This window comes from Solanum tuberosum, unplaced genomic scaffold (assembly GCF_000226075.1).
Source record: "Solanum tuberosum cultivar DM 1-3 516 R44 unplaced genomic scaffold, SolTub_3.0 scf00062, whole genome shotgun sequence".
Lineage (NCBI taxonomy): Eukaryota > Viridiplantae > Streptophyta > Magnoliopsida > Solanales > Solanaceae > Solanum > Solanum tuberosum.
In genome coordinates, this window is record NW_006238987.1 from 805763 (window position 1) to 818268 (window position 12506).

At 34.7% G+C, this 12506-nt stretch overlaps 2 protein-coding genes across 3 annotated transcripts; both read left to right on the forward strand.

Moving 5' to 3' along the window:
- The first annotated feature begins 1426 nt into the window (after window positions 1–1426).
- On the forward strand, window positions 1427–8116 carry LOC102594425 (E3 ubiquitin-protein ligase SIS3). Its single transcript, XM_006344987.2, has 10 exons — window positions 1427–1714; window positions 1804–1842; window positions 1959–2025; window positions 2113–2186; window positions 2558–2696; window positions 2775–2867; window positions 3265–3330; window positions 6357–6476; window positions 6589–6702; window positions 7471–8116. Exons 1-10 carry the CDS (start codon window positions 1686–1688, stop codon window positions 7861–7863), a joined length of 1134 nt encoding a protein of 377 aa, XP_006345049.1. The 5' UTR covers window positions 1427–1685; the 3' UTR covers window positions 7864–8116.
- Window positions 8117–9921: 1805 nt separating this feature from the next.
- LOC102594755 (CASP-like protein 4A3) lies at window positions 9922–12506 on the forward strand. 2 transcript variants are annotated; one of them, XM_006344989.2, is made up of 4 exons: window positions 9922–10681; window positions 10825–10960; window positions 11966–12000; window positions 12088–12195. In XM_006344989.2, the coding sequence occupies exons 1-4, from the start codon at window positions 10071–10073 to the stop codon at window positions 12101–12103; spliced, it is 798 nt and encodes a 265-aa protein (XP_006345051.1). In that variant the 5' UTR covers window positions 9922–10070; the 3' UTR covers window positions 12104–12195. The 2 variants fall into 2 exon arrangements, with proteins under 2 accessions (XP_006345051.1, XP_006345050.1); XM_006344988.2 differs by lacking the exon at window positions 11966–12000 and having other exon boundaries at window positions 12088–12506.

Genomic DNA, 12506 nt, shown 5'->3' on the forward strand with positions numbered 1-12506 from the left:
ATAGTTGTCCAACAATATTTGTCCAATTTAGAAAATCAAGAGATAATTTACTTTTTGTGTTTATTTTACCCTTGCTATTAGATACACTATTTATGATCTAACACATTTTTCAAAACATTAAATTTAACAAAGTCAAAGGATAATATAGTAATATTACCCCTATTATTATTGTTTATTAAGAGATGTGTCAAATCAATAATGAGCAACTATTGTTGAATAAAGGGTGTATAATCTTTGAAATAAGTTATACATTCTAATTTCTATTATGCATTGAGAAGTGTATTACTAATACAATGAATTTCTAGGTATTAATATTAGCAAAAAAAATTAATGCATGCATTAGCATGGTTAAAGATTCAATCACTCCTAAAAAACACTTTTACATCTTTTCCATCATCATTGTGGAGAATGTTTTTGTAAATAAATATTTTAATACAACGCCTACTATTTTTAATACACCAAACCAAACAATGCATAAGAAATAATTTATGCATAACTAATACAAGCATTATTAATGCAAATATTACTAATACATTCTAATGAGCATTATTTTGTACATTCTACCAAACGATCGTTAAAAAAAATACAAAATAAAAATACAATAATAAATTTACAAGGAATTGAAATTTGGAACGATGACAACTAAGCAGGTGTTTGGCCATGCGATACCATATCACGATATGGTATCGTGAGATGAAATCAACGTTTGGACATGCGATTTTACGTTGATTCCATCTCATGATTATATATCATGAGATGTGATTCCACAATCTCCAAAAACCATGATATGAAAAATTCATATAATGATTTGAGATATTTTAATACAAAAATTAATCCACAAGTTTAAATTTTGTTAAAACAACCCCACATTTATATCTACTAACCATTTATTTCATATGTAAATAAAATTTATAATCACATTATTACTTTTAAAAAATTATTATTCTCACCGACATAAAATTTATTATTCTCACCAACATATAATCACTTTAACTCACACCACCAGATTGTTAATCGAAAAATACAAGTTTAACGTGAGGAAATTATCCGTACTATGTGGGAGGATTATATTAAAGACTAGTACACTACAATTTATGTTCAACTTTTTTTATTAAATTAAAGTTAGATTAAACAATTACTTAAGTGGAGAATAAATAGCTTTGCAATAATTTACTATGCGATTTTATAATTTTTTGTTTATTTGATAAGATTGAATAAACAATTGGGGCTATTTTAATAGTTTTACAACTTATTAAATTTTTATGTTTATGAGAAAATATACAACACAAAAATTACATATCGCATGTTCAAACAAAACTTCAATTTCATCTCATGATTCCATATCATGATTCCAAACGGGCCCTAAATAAAAATGGAGGGAGTACTAATTAGAAATAATTTTTTGCAGGGGACCAAGAAAGAAAGCGTGCCAAACGCCACCTAATTAGATAGTCCTATTTCTTCTTCACTTCAACACTTCATCCTGAAAAAAGTAACATTTCTTTTCCTCTTTTGTGTCCCTTCAAATCCCTACAGCAATCTATATATTTTCTACTTATATATCACTCTTAGTTAATGGGTCTGCAGCAGAATCAGCGAATTCAAAGATTTGACTTCAAGAATTTTGCTTGAAATATGAAAATTGAATTCTTGATTTTCTCTTAGGGTTCTTGGAAGTTTCTTCAATGGCGATGAGAGGAGTTGATTTTAAATGGTAACTCTTCTTATCTTTTATCTTTCTTGGTTTTTTCTTTACCGTTGAGTTATCAAATTTTAATTTTTTTGAGTTTTTTCTTCTTGTAGGTATGATGGGTTCTTCCTGTCAATGCTGGCTACTAGTATGTATCCTTTTAAACGATTCCCTCCTAAGAAGTTGATTTTTCATATTGGGATTACTATGAACTTGGATTTGATTTTAAATTGTAGTTGGGTTGTTTCTTTAACTGTTTGTTTATCAGAATCATTGTAGCTATCAACTGGAAACGATACCATCTTTGTATATACCCATTGCATATCTGGATCGTGGTGGGTATCAATAAATTTCTTTGAGTTGTTTTCTGTATTTCGTTGTTGTTGGTGTATATCTCAATTTTACCCTTTTCCTCAATCTAGGTTGACTATACAACAGTGTTTGTGTTTCGGCTGTTGATGTTTGTAGATAATGGACTTGCTGCTGGAATGGGATTGTAAGGCCTCATACTTCTTTTCTTTAAAAACATTTTATTGTGCAAGAGAAGCAATCTACCATTATGTGTTTTTTCTAGATTTATTGTGCTAGCTGTATTACCTAACTTGCATGAGATTCCCTGAGTTGTTGCTTGATTGGGCGTAATACTCTTCGAAGTAATAATCCTGCTGGGATTGTTCATGTTCATATCTCTACTCTGTTCTCTTGCTTCCAGACTATTTAATTAAATGCCAGGAGCAATGTGCAGATTGGTTGACTTAGTAACTTTTAGTGATATCTTTCTTTTGGTGGTTATTTGGATTTCTTTGCTTCATATGGATTGTGCCCTTCGATGACTAGACTGAAGTTTTAGGTGTAATTGCATTTTAGGGATTTTGGCTGGCAGCAAAGATATGGTCGGTTTTGTGGAAGAATAGCTGTTCTTTCAGTTCTTGCCTTGCTTCTTTACCCCTTTCTTTGGGCTTGGACCATCATTGGGACGTTATGGTTCACTAGTGCAAGAAACTGCGTAAGTTAGTAGTCCTTTGCTGCTTCCATTGTTCTGATTTGAAAGCCTAGAATTGACATTATGCCCAAACTCTTTCAGCTTCCAGAAGAAGGCCAAAAGTGGGGCTTCCTAATATGGTTGCTGTTCAGCTACTGTGGACTCATGTGCATAGCTTGCATATCGACAGGGAAGGTTATTTTCTAAACCTTTCCAAAAATTCAACTACTTACCGCCTTAGTTCAATTCGGACAGTTTCGTTTCCCATTTATCCTTTTCTTTGAAAAAGTGGAAAAAGAGAGCGTGAAAGCAACAAATTCCAAAAAAGAAGAACTAAAAGCAGGATACCAACCTGTAACGGACAGAAAGTAGAATGTCAGTCTCCTGATTCTTTTCTTGCCCGGTGTGATGTTATTTTTTCTGTTTTGGAGGGTGGGAGATTATCCCAAATACCAATGTTGTATTGGCGTTACCTTGTCTTGTTAGTATGTAAATGGATTTATATAATCCGATAAATGAAAATTTGACAGTTATGCAATTTTATTGACGTCAATATTACAATTTTCCTTAAGTTTTCAATTTCTTATTGCAGTGGTTAGCTAGAAGGCAAGCCCATTTATTGCGCGCTCAACAAGGAATTCCTATTTCAGAATTTGGGGTAAGCATTAGAACGCACAATATACTTGATTTAGTGTATTTTGGCTTTCACATATGACATGTTAAGAATTAAGTTGTTCCTGTTATACATTCATACATATATATATATATATATTTTTTTTCTTTTTCCCTTTGACTTTGTTTCCTTTTATTGTACAAAAACATTAAATTGATGATATTCTTTGCTATCTCTCCATGATAAGGTAGTCATGCTTTCAAACTGCTGGTCAGAAATGTGCTCTGTGTAGGTTTCTATTGATTAAGTAAAGTGTAACTTCATTTATAATAGGAAATTTCCGTATACAAGAAGTATATTAAAAGGTCGAGATCCTACAAAATGATATGGTTCTCTGTGAAGGAGACCCAATCTTTTTTATATAAGTAGGAATGACATGGGTGCATCTAAAGGAAATTAAAAGAAGAGGCTCCTCCTCAAATGTACAAATAAAGTTATTATTCCTACATACAACTCACATTAGTGCTAATGGAGCTGCATCCAGCGTATGACTTCATCTTTTCTGTCTTTTACTGTCCCAACCTAATAGTGCATTCTTCATTGTTCCCTGCATGGCCCAATGTAGTATGAGCCATCTCAAAACCCTCCCACACCACAGATATGATGCTACTGCCTCCTGGTTGCTCTTTCTAGGTTTATATAAGGAACAAGAATGTGCACTGAAATTGATTGATATGAAAAAACATATCTTGTTAGTGCAAATGAAAGAAATATATCATAACTGGAAAAAGCCCTATAGAATTGGACACATAAATTCCCCCAAGGCCTAGCTCGAGTGGCAAAAGGTGGAGGATTTGTGGCTTAGGTCACAGGTTCAAGCCCCACACCATGCAAAGCGAAACCCAGTATTTAAGTGGAGAAGGGTAGAGGGGTGGGCCCATTATCCACCGAGTTTAGAAGACTGTGATTGGTCAAAAGGGCGGGTTACACGCAGATTTCTCGGTTATCAAAAGTAAATAAAAATGGACACATAAATTCGTACTGATATGTGTGTGTTTTATGGCGTGTATATACACGTGCTGACACTCATATAGTGTCCACTTATACTTGGCAGTGGTCAAGGTCATCCAAGTTCACCTGTATCCTGACTAATGGCCTTCACTTGTTGAGTTGTGTTGGCACTTGGGGTGTTCATGGTCCGGTTTGGGTCTTTTTTGGGGTAAACCAAAATTAAACCAATTTAGTCTATTTTTTAATTACTAAAACTAAACCAAACCATACCAAACCAAATATAATTCATATCCATCGGTTTGGTTCTTGTCAATTTGATTCAGTTTTTAAAAAACATAATGATATTTCTCTCTTTTATTTTTCCCCTACAATTAGAAAATAATTTTTCATTCTCTTCCAATTTATAATCCATAAATAACCTTTTATTGTGGTGGCTATTATTTTCCTTGATTATGGAGAAAATGTCTTAAGATCTATAAGTTTTAATCAAGTGAATAAAATTGATAAGAAATACAAGAAATATATATAGGTAAATCTAATAGTTGTTTCTTAAAATAAATGAGTTTGGATTGATGATTTTCTTTTAATAAATGAGCTTAAGGTGTACAATTCATTAGCCTATTAGGGATAAATAGAACTTTCATGAAAAAGTATATGAAGTATTAAAAATTAATTTGTATATAGTCTGATTTAAATTTTTGGATTCCATCCTTAGTGCTGATGATTTATATACAAAACCTATTACCTTTGTCAAAAAATTTAATTGTATATATAATTATAAAATTTGTGTATATAATTTATCGGTTTGGTTTGGTTATTTATTTTGTTTGTATTCAATAAAACCAAATTAAATCAAATATTATCATTTTTTTAAAACTTAAATACAATCCAAACCAAAACCAAATAAAAATTGGTTTGGTTCGATTTTCGGTTTGGATCAGTATTCAACCAAACCGCAAACACCCTAGTGGGCCCCTCTTCTGGGTAAAGACTGGGTATCGGAGTTTCCTAAATTTCCACTCGGCACCCCCTTAAAGGATGGAAAAGAAAAAGAAAAATGTAATGGTATGTGTTGTTTTTATGTCACGTAGATTATTAAGGAATGGGAATCAATTTCTTTAGTCTTTATGGTTATTGACTTGTTGTAATCTTCAAAGCATGGAGAGCGGTTGTGTGGATATGTGTTTTGGGAGTCGCTATGGTGGTTTGAGTGGTGTAACTAAGGTCTTAAAGCTTCTTACTGTTTGCTAAGGGCAGCTCAGTTAACCAATAATAAGGTGTGACGTGTAAAGCTGCAGTGAATGCATCTTTTGGAGAAAATTTACTGCACTAATGCACAGCTTGATGTGTAACAATTTTTGCACCCCAAGGTGTGGCCTAGTGTCAATGAAGTGGGTTGTGAACCCTGAGGTCTCCGGTTAAAATCCCGCTGAAGCAAAATCACTAGGTGATTTCTTCACAGATGTCCAAGTCTTAGTGGACAGAGTTACTTGATGCTTGTGTTGGTGGAAGATATCAGGTATATCATGATATTAGTCGAGGTGCACGCAAGCTGACCTAGACATCACGGTTAAAAGAAATAAATGAATTTCAAGTATAGTTATAGTGTGTTAAATGTAAGACTTTCAGTGTTTTTGTGCCATAAATATTGCTATTGGTTTCCAGCAATGCACCAATCAACTTTGCTTCAATTTCAAGCTAGTTGGAGTCGCGATATGTATCATCTATGTCAAACACACTTATTTTGTTTTATTGTCTTTTAGGAAGTAAAGAGTTGTGTAAACAGTTGCTCTCTGGGTGATCTCTGTAAACAGTTGCTCTCTGGGTGATCTCCGTCGATAATTTGGTTCGACTAATCTGTTCTGTGTCATCAGAAATGAATGTTATTTATAAATGAATAATCACATGGTTAATGTGTTGTTCTTTCTTGGGCCACTAGTGTGAAAACACACTATGACTTCTAGTTTTTAGAGTCCTGCGCATCATGGTATGGTGTAATTTGGTTTTCATGGTAAGCTATTTTGGTTTACTCCTCAAGCTTACAATTTTCCTCATTACAGGTGTTAGTTGACATGATCAGAGTGCCAGATTGGGCATTTGAAGCTGCTGGCCAGGAGATGAGAGGGATGGGCCAAGATGCTACTTCATACCATCCAGGACTTTATTTGAGCCAAGCTCAGGTAATGACTGAAAATTTATTGTCAACAGCTCATGGCACTCCTCAATATGAATCCTTTGCTACACCTGATCGATTAAAGATTATTAATGGGTGAATTTCCTTTTGGCACATAGAGAGAAGCAGTGGAGGCGCTTATTCAAGAACTTCCTATGTTCAGGATGAAGACTGTTCCTACGGACTGCAGTGAGTGCCCTATCTGTTTGGAAGAGTTTGATGTCGGAAATGAGGTACTTTTGTTCTTTTGTTAACTTTACTTCTCCTTATTATTGGAGAAAATTTAGGACTCCCCTTTTTTTGCACGATGCTCTCAAATGTTTACTCATTCTTAGATAATAAATACATTTTGTATGCCATTCTCAGTTTTACTTAAATAACACAAATCTACGCTTCTATACACAGCTTCCACCAAAATAAATTGTGAACATCAAGCAACGATTCAATATTCCTTTTATGGCTGGTTTTCTATATGCAAGTGATTGATTTCCAATGTTTTTGTAGGGTAATAGTATGGGACTACTGGGGCAATAATAGTCTAAAGATGCATGCTTAACTAGTGGAAATATTTATTGTCATGCAATGATCCCCAGCCCCGCCCAATTCGAGAGAAAATTAAGAGCTTAAATTCTTAGATAGATGGTTAAAAGAAATTAGAAGAACTTGTCCTGGTGTCGTTTTAAGGTTGTAGTTCCTATTTATAGTCTTCAGGTTTCTGCAGCTTAGTGAAGAGGATAATTTTAAAACTTGGCATCCCTTGAAGATACTTAACTTATTGAAAGATGGTTCAGGAGATCAAAATCATGCTAATTCCAGTTAAGCGGCACTAGGACATTATGCCTGTTTTGTAATTTGTTATCTATATTTTTCCTCTTTTTCTTGTGTTGTTGGAGAAGGTTGGTTTGCTAGAAGCCAACACGACGACTGTCACGCTAGTTTTGTTGGTGTTGCCCTTATTTAGGCTCTGCTGCTATTTTTCTTATTAGAAAACCTTTATGCAGGTCCGTGGTCTCCCTTGTGCTCACAACTTTCATGTTGCATGCATTGATGAATGGCTTCGCCTAAACGTGAAATGCCCTAGATGCCGTTGTTCTGTTTTTCCAAATCTTGATCTCAGTGCTTTGTCAAATATCCCTGCTGATCTAGAAAGGTCATCAACCAATGTCTTGACAGCAGCCCGGTATGTGAGATCCCAACCTTCCAGCCAGAGCTATCTGCTGAGATTGCAAGGTTTTCTCCGCCCTGTGCGCACAGAGGATGCTGGTCCAAGCAGCGAGGAAAATGCAGCTGCTCAATCAAGAGTTGAGAACGGAGCCCCAACATCAGCACCTGACAGCGATAGAACTGTAGAGCATGTGGAAGTCGTGGTGGAGCATTCTCCAAGACAGCTGTAACTATTTGTTCAAATGTTCTGACTTTGCAGGCACTGATATTTTTTGTCAACCTCTAGCCAATGTTGAGTGTTGTAGTGGCTTCTAACAGTAATTAGATTGCTAAAACTAGTGTATGAGCCGATGGAAGGAAACAGCTACAACAATATCTGTTTTTGGCCTGCTTGTTTTGATGTAAATTTTGCATTGATCTCTTTGATGCATAGTGGTGTCCTTAATTCACTTAAATTGAATTCTGTCTGGCCAATTCTCTCTAGACCCAACTCGTGAGATTATACTGTGTATGTTGTTATGGGCAATGCTATGTAATCAGCATCAAAGCTCAGTGCCATAAGTGATCCTTGCATGCATGGCACAGGTTGATACTGATATTCACTGTGTTTGGAACCAGTAGTTTGTAAAAACAGAAACGTAACAGAATCTGTGTATACATAAAATCGAAGTTCCAATAACAGTACATTAGGATATCAGTTGACATTTGATATTATTACATGGTAGACATGATGCACTAATTATTTGAGGAGTCTAATTACTTCAAATTAAGATTAATAAATGAATTTTATATGTATAGCTAAAGTGGAAAATGACACAGCAATAATCTTTCTTTAGGCAGAATGGCACATCTTTTAATTTGGTCGTTGGCTATTGTGTTCAAAGTTAATAAAGTCACTACTAATTTTTTTTAATTAAGTGCATTCTCTTTTTGTATGTCCACTACTCAGAAAAAGGGTAGCTTTTGGAGTTTCTTTTTGTAATTAAATTTGAAAGCAAAATGGGCAAACTCAGTATTACTTATTTCTTATATAAGCGACAAATAACTTTACTATAAAGAAAAATCATTGGAGAAATTTGGTAAGCAACAAAATATTCTAGAATTTGTTGAATTTTGTGTTAATACATACCTTGGAAAAAACAAGTTCAATAACTGACATTTCATATTGATTGTGTCCTCCCAATCTCTTTCAACACACCTCATCTTCACCACATTCCGTAGCCCCCACCCACCCCAAACTCCTTGCCCTTATCGCACCTTCATAGTATTTGTCTAGATTATATACGAATAATTTTTAAATTTACATATCGAATACAAATTATTGGTATGCGTGTACTTAGACATGTCTCGTAAGACAAGTTACTGACTACTTCACTGATTAAATTTTCAAAAGTACATGTGTTCCTTATTATATTGAGAAAAAGCTCTTTTAATCAATTGATGAAGAAAGGGACTAGTAAATATACGTTTGAAAGTGAATTAAAGCAAGTGGAGGATAATGACCACAACTTTTTTGCTTTTTTACTTTTTCTTTCTTTCTTTTTGGCCTCTCAAAAAAGATTAGAGGTTTGTAAGAGTTGATTGATAAATATAAAGTAAAGCCTCTCACTTTATGGTTAATGAGGCAAAATATACCGACTCACCACTATCCTCCATATCTTTTACTCTAAGTCAAAAAAGTGGAAACTTTGTTTCTTAACCAAGTAGTTTTCTTTGTGTAATACACCATTACAGCACGTGTTCGTTAAATCACTATTGTCAAATTAACTAATATATTTTTAGTTAAATGATTGGATAGACGATTATTTGGTTAATTCTATAAAACTTTGAATACTGTATGGGAAAAGTTAATTAGAGGTGCAATCAAACGACATTGTGATTAAACATGCACAAGAGAATTATAACATCAGAAGATTAATGGCTTAAAACCAAACTAAATCATTAATCATTATTTTAATAATAGATCTTTGCTAACAGTTTCTTTGAAAAAAGTATGAAGTTAAAATATCAATAATATTACAAATTTTCAATGAAAAATATGTTATAAAGATAATAGAATGTTCTTTAATTTAGTGAACTTTAACATGTTATGTGGAAAATTATGATTAAAGACTTATAAAATAAAATAAAAAATTCTAATTTTAAACAAATTTAAAAGTAAAATAAATTCGGAGAGAGTGTGTGTGACCACCAACAGATATCTTGCAGCGAATGGGGCTACTCCTCTTTAATCAAAAGTCTCGTTTCGAGCCTATGAATGAAAAATTTTTTTGGAGAGAGTGTGCGCGTGCCTACTCTCTATTTTCTAAAACAACAGATAGAAGTAACTATATTTTTAAAAAAGCAAACAGCTAAAAGCACTTCCATTATTTTCCTACGTACTTTTTTTGTTTTTCTGTCAATACAATAAAGCGCAAAGTTTTGCCGGGGAAACTCAATGGAGAAATCAAATTCCAATTCAAGTTCAACTTCCAACTCCAATCACCACCGGAATTTTCAGAAGCATAATAGCCACTTATCAATGTCGGACACTGACTCACAGGTGAGTCAAATGGACTCCTTCCACTCACCACTCCGTTTCGAATCGCTGTTGTGTTCCGATGACCCTCTTCCCGATCACCGTGCCACGAAATCGCTCTCTTCAAAAGCCCTGGTTTCTGTAGAAAAGTACTACTCTCCAGTTCGATCTCCACATAAACTTTCCTTGGAGAATTTAAGCTCACCTCCGACACCTACTCCGCCGTCGGACGCCGGAAACAAGGATCGGAATTCTCAGGGAGTTTATTTTAGTAGGCCGGGTAGGGAGGATGTAACTAACGGAGTGACCAAAGTGGGACCGGTTCGTGGTGGTGACGTGGAAGGTGGAGAAATGGAAGGGGAGAGACCTCCGAGGACAGGGCGTTCGAAGAGGGAATTGACGCTGACCAGAGCGGCGTTAGGGTTTAGGGTTTGTGAGTTTGTTTTGTGCTTGATTTCCTTCTCAGTTATGGCAGCTGATAAAACTGAAGGTTGGAGTGGTGACTCTTTTGATCGATACAAAGAGTACAGGTTTGATTTTATTCATAATCTGCATAATGATCTCCGGTGTGTTTGAATGAATTGAATCCCAAGGGCTTTGATTTAGAATTAGGAAAAATCAATCCTAGTTTCTGAAATTCTTCTGATGTTAGACCTTTTATATTATGTCACAGGTATTGTGTTGCTGTGAATGCTATTGGATTTGCATATTCTGGAATTCAAGTGTTTGATCTGATTTACAATTTAGCAAGTCGGAAACACTTCCTCTCTCACTACACGCGATATCATTTTGATTTCTTAATGGATCAGGCAAGTAATGCCGTTTGAACTTTGTCTACTTGGGTAACTAACACATATATCTAGTTTTTAGTTCTTGAGTTGGATGTTACTACTTTTCATACTGGCTGTTACTATGCTGCTAGACAGGAGGGTGTAAGTCAAGCTCTATAAAAGGTCTTAAACTGATTGTTTGGAGAAGTATGACATTTCTTGACCCTTTCAAATAGTCCAAGCTCTTAGGACATTATAGATGGTCCGCCAAAGTTTTATCTCTGTGGTTTGTGCGGAAGAAAAACTTCTGATATTAGGAGCTAGCAGATAAGATTCAGCTCTTACTTCTGAACAAAAAATTCAATGCCTCATTTACACTTTACACTACTTCGATCAGTACTTGAAACCAAGACCATGTGCACTTGCACCATATGAGATAGGATGGCAGAGGGGAACCCACCAATATCTCTTTTTAGTATGAATGGCATACTATGAATTTAAATTGATTGTAGCGCTGATCCCTGATACGAAACACAGGACATTCAAACTTCCTTATTTGTCGTGGGGCTGATGATCTATGCTTCACTGTCCTAAGTTTTCACTGGTCAGTTTACATTATCATGAGAGCTCTGCTGTATGTAAAGTATCAAACTATCTTGATATGAATTGAGTGTTATATATCAATGAATACCACAAATCATCTCCTTTAGATCCACATCTTAATGATTAAGCTTTTCATTTTGAAGTTTGATTTCACACTGGTGTAGACGAATATAGGTCTGCCTTCTGTCTCCAGAGGACTCTTTTGACAATTTTATCTTTTTAGTCAATTTTTATTAACCAACAAACTATTTAAGTACTTATAAATCAATGACTCGTAGTCGTCATGCTTAGGGGCACAAGTTTCCAGTATTTAAACTTTGAATTGTACTTTTAGCAAATTATTTTACTTAGTAGACTGTGATAACTGGAAGCAAAAGATATGATAGTTTTCTTATTTTGCTTCTACAAAATTGATGACCCTCTTAATAATTGTTTACACAGTTCATAGTGGTGATCGGAAAACTGCTTCTAACCAGGTCCACAACTCTGCTTTGCACTGTTCCTGTTGTTTTTATGTATAATTTGCTCTTAATTTTGTTTTGCTTTTGCTTATACCTGCGCAGATATTGGCTTATCTGATTATGTCAGCATCTTCTTCAGCTGCAACGAGGGCATATGACTGGATATCAAATTGGGGAAAAGATGAGTTTACAGAGATGGCATCTGCATCTATTGGGGTGTCCTTCCTGGCTTTTACAGCCTTTGCATTTAGCTCTCTCATTTCTGGTTACAACTTCTGCAACAGAAACGCCTCATGATGCAGCAATGAGTTTGTATCCATTTATTCGTTGAGTATATTTAAGAATCGCCACATAAAATCATATTTCTAGCTTGAGCAGCTGTACAGAAGTAGTGAATAGATTCAACTATATAACTTTTCCTTTCTACTACAAGTAAAAATATGTGCAAATGTAATCTCTTGGAGTATGCATAGAATGTAAGCAAAAAAAGAAATGAACCAGAATCTAATAACGATTAGCTA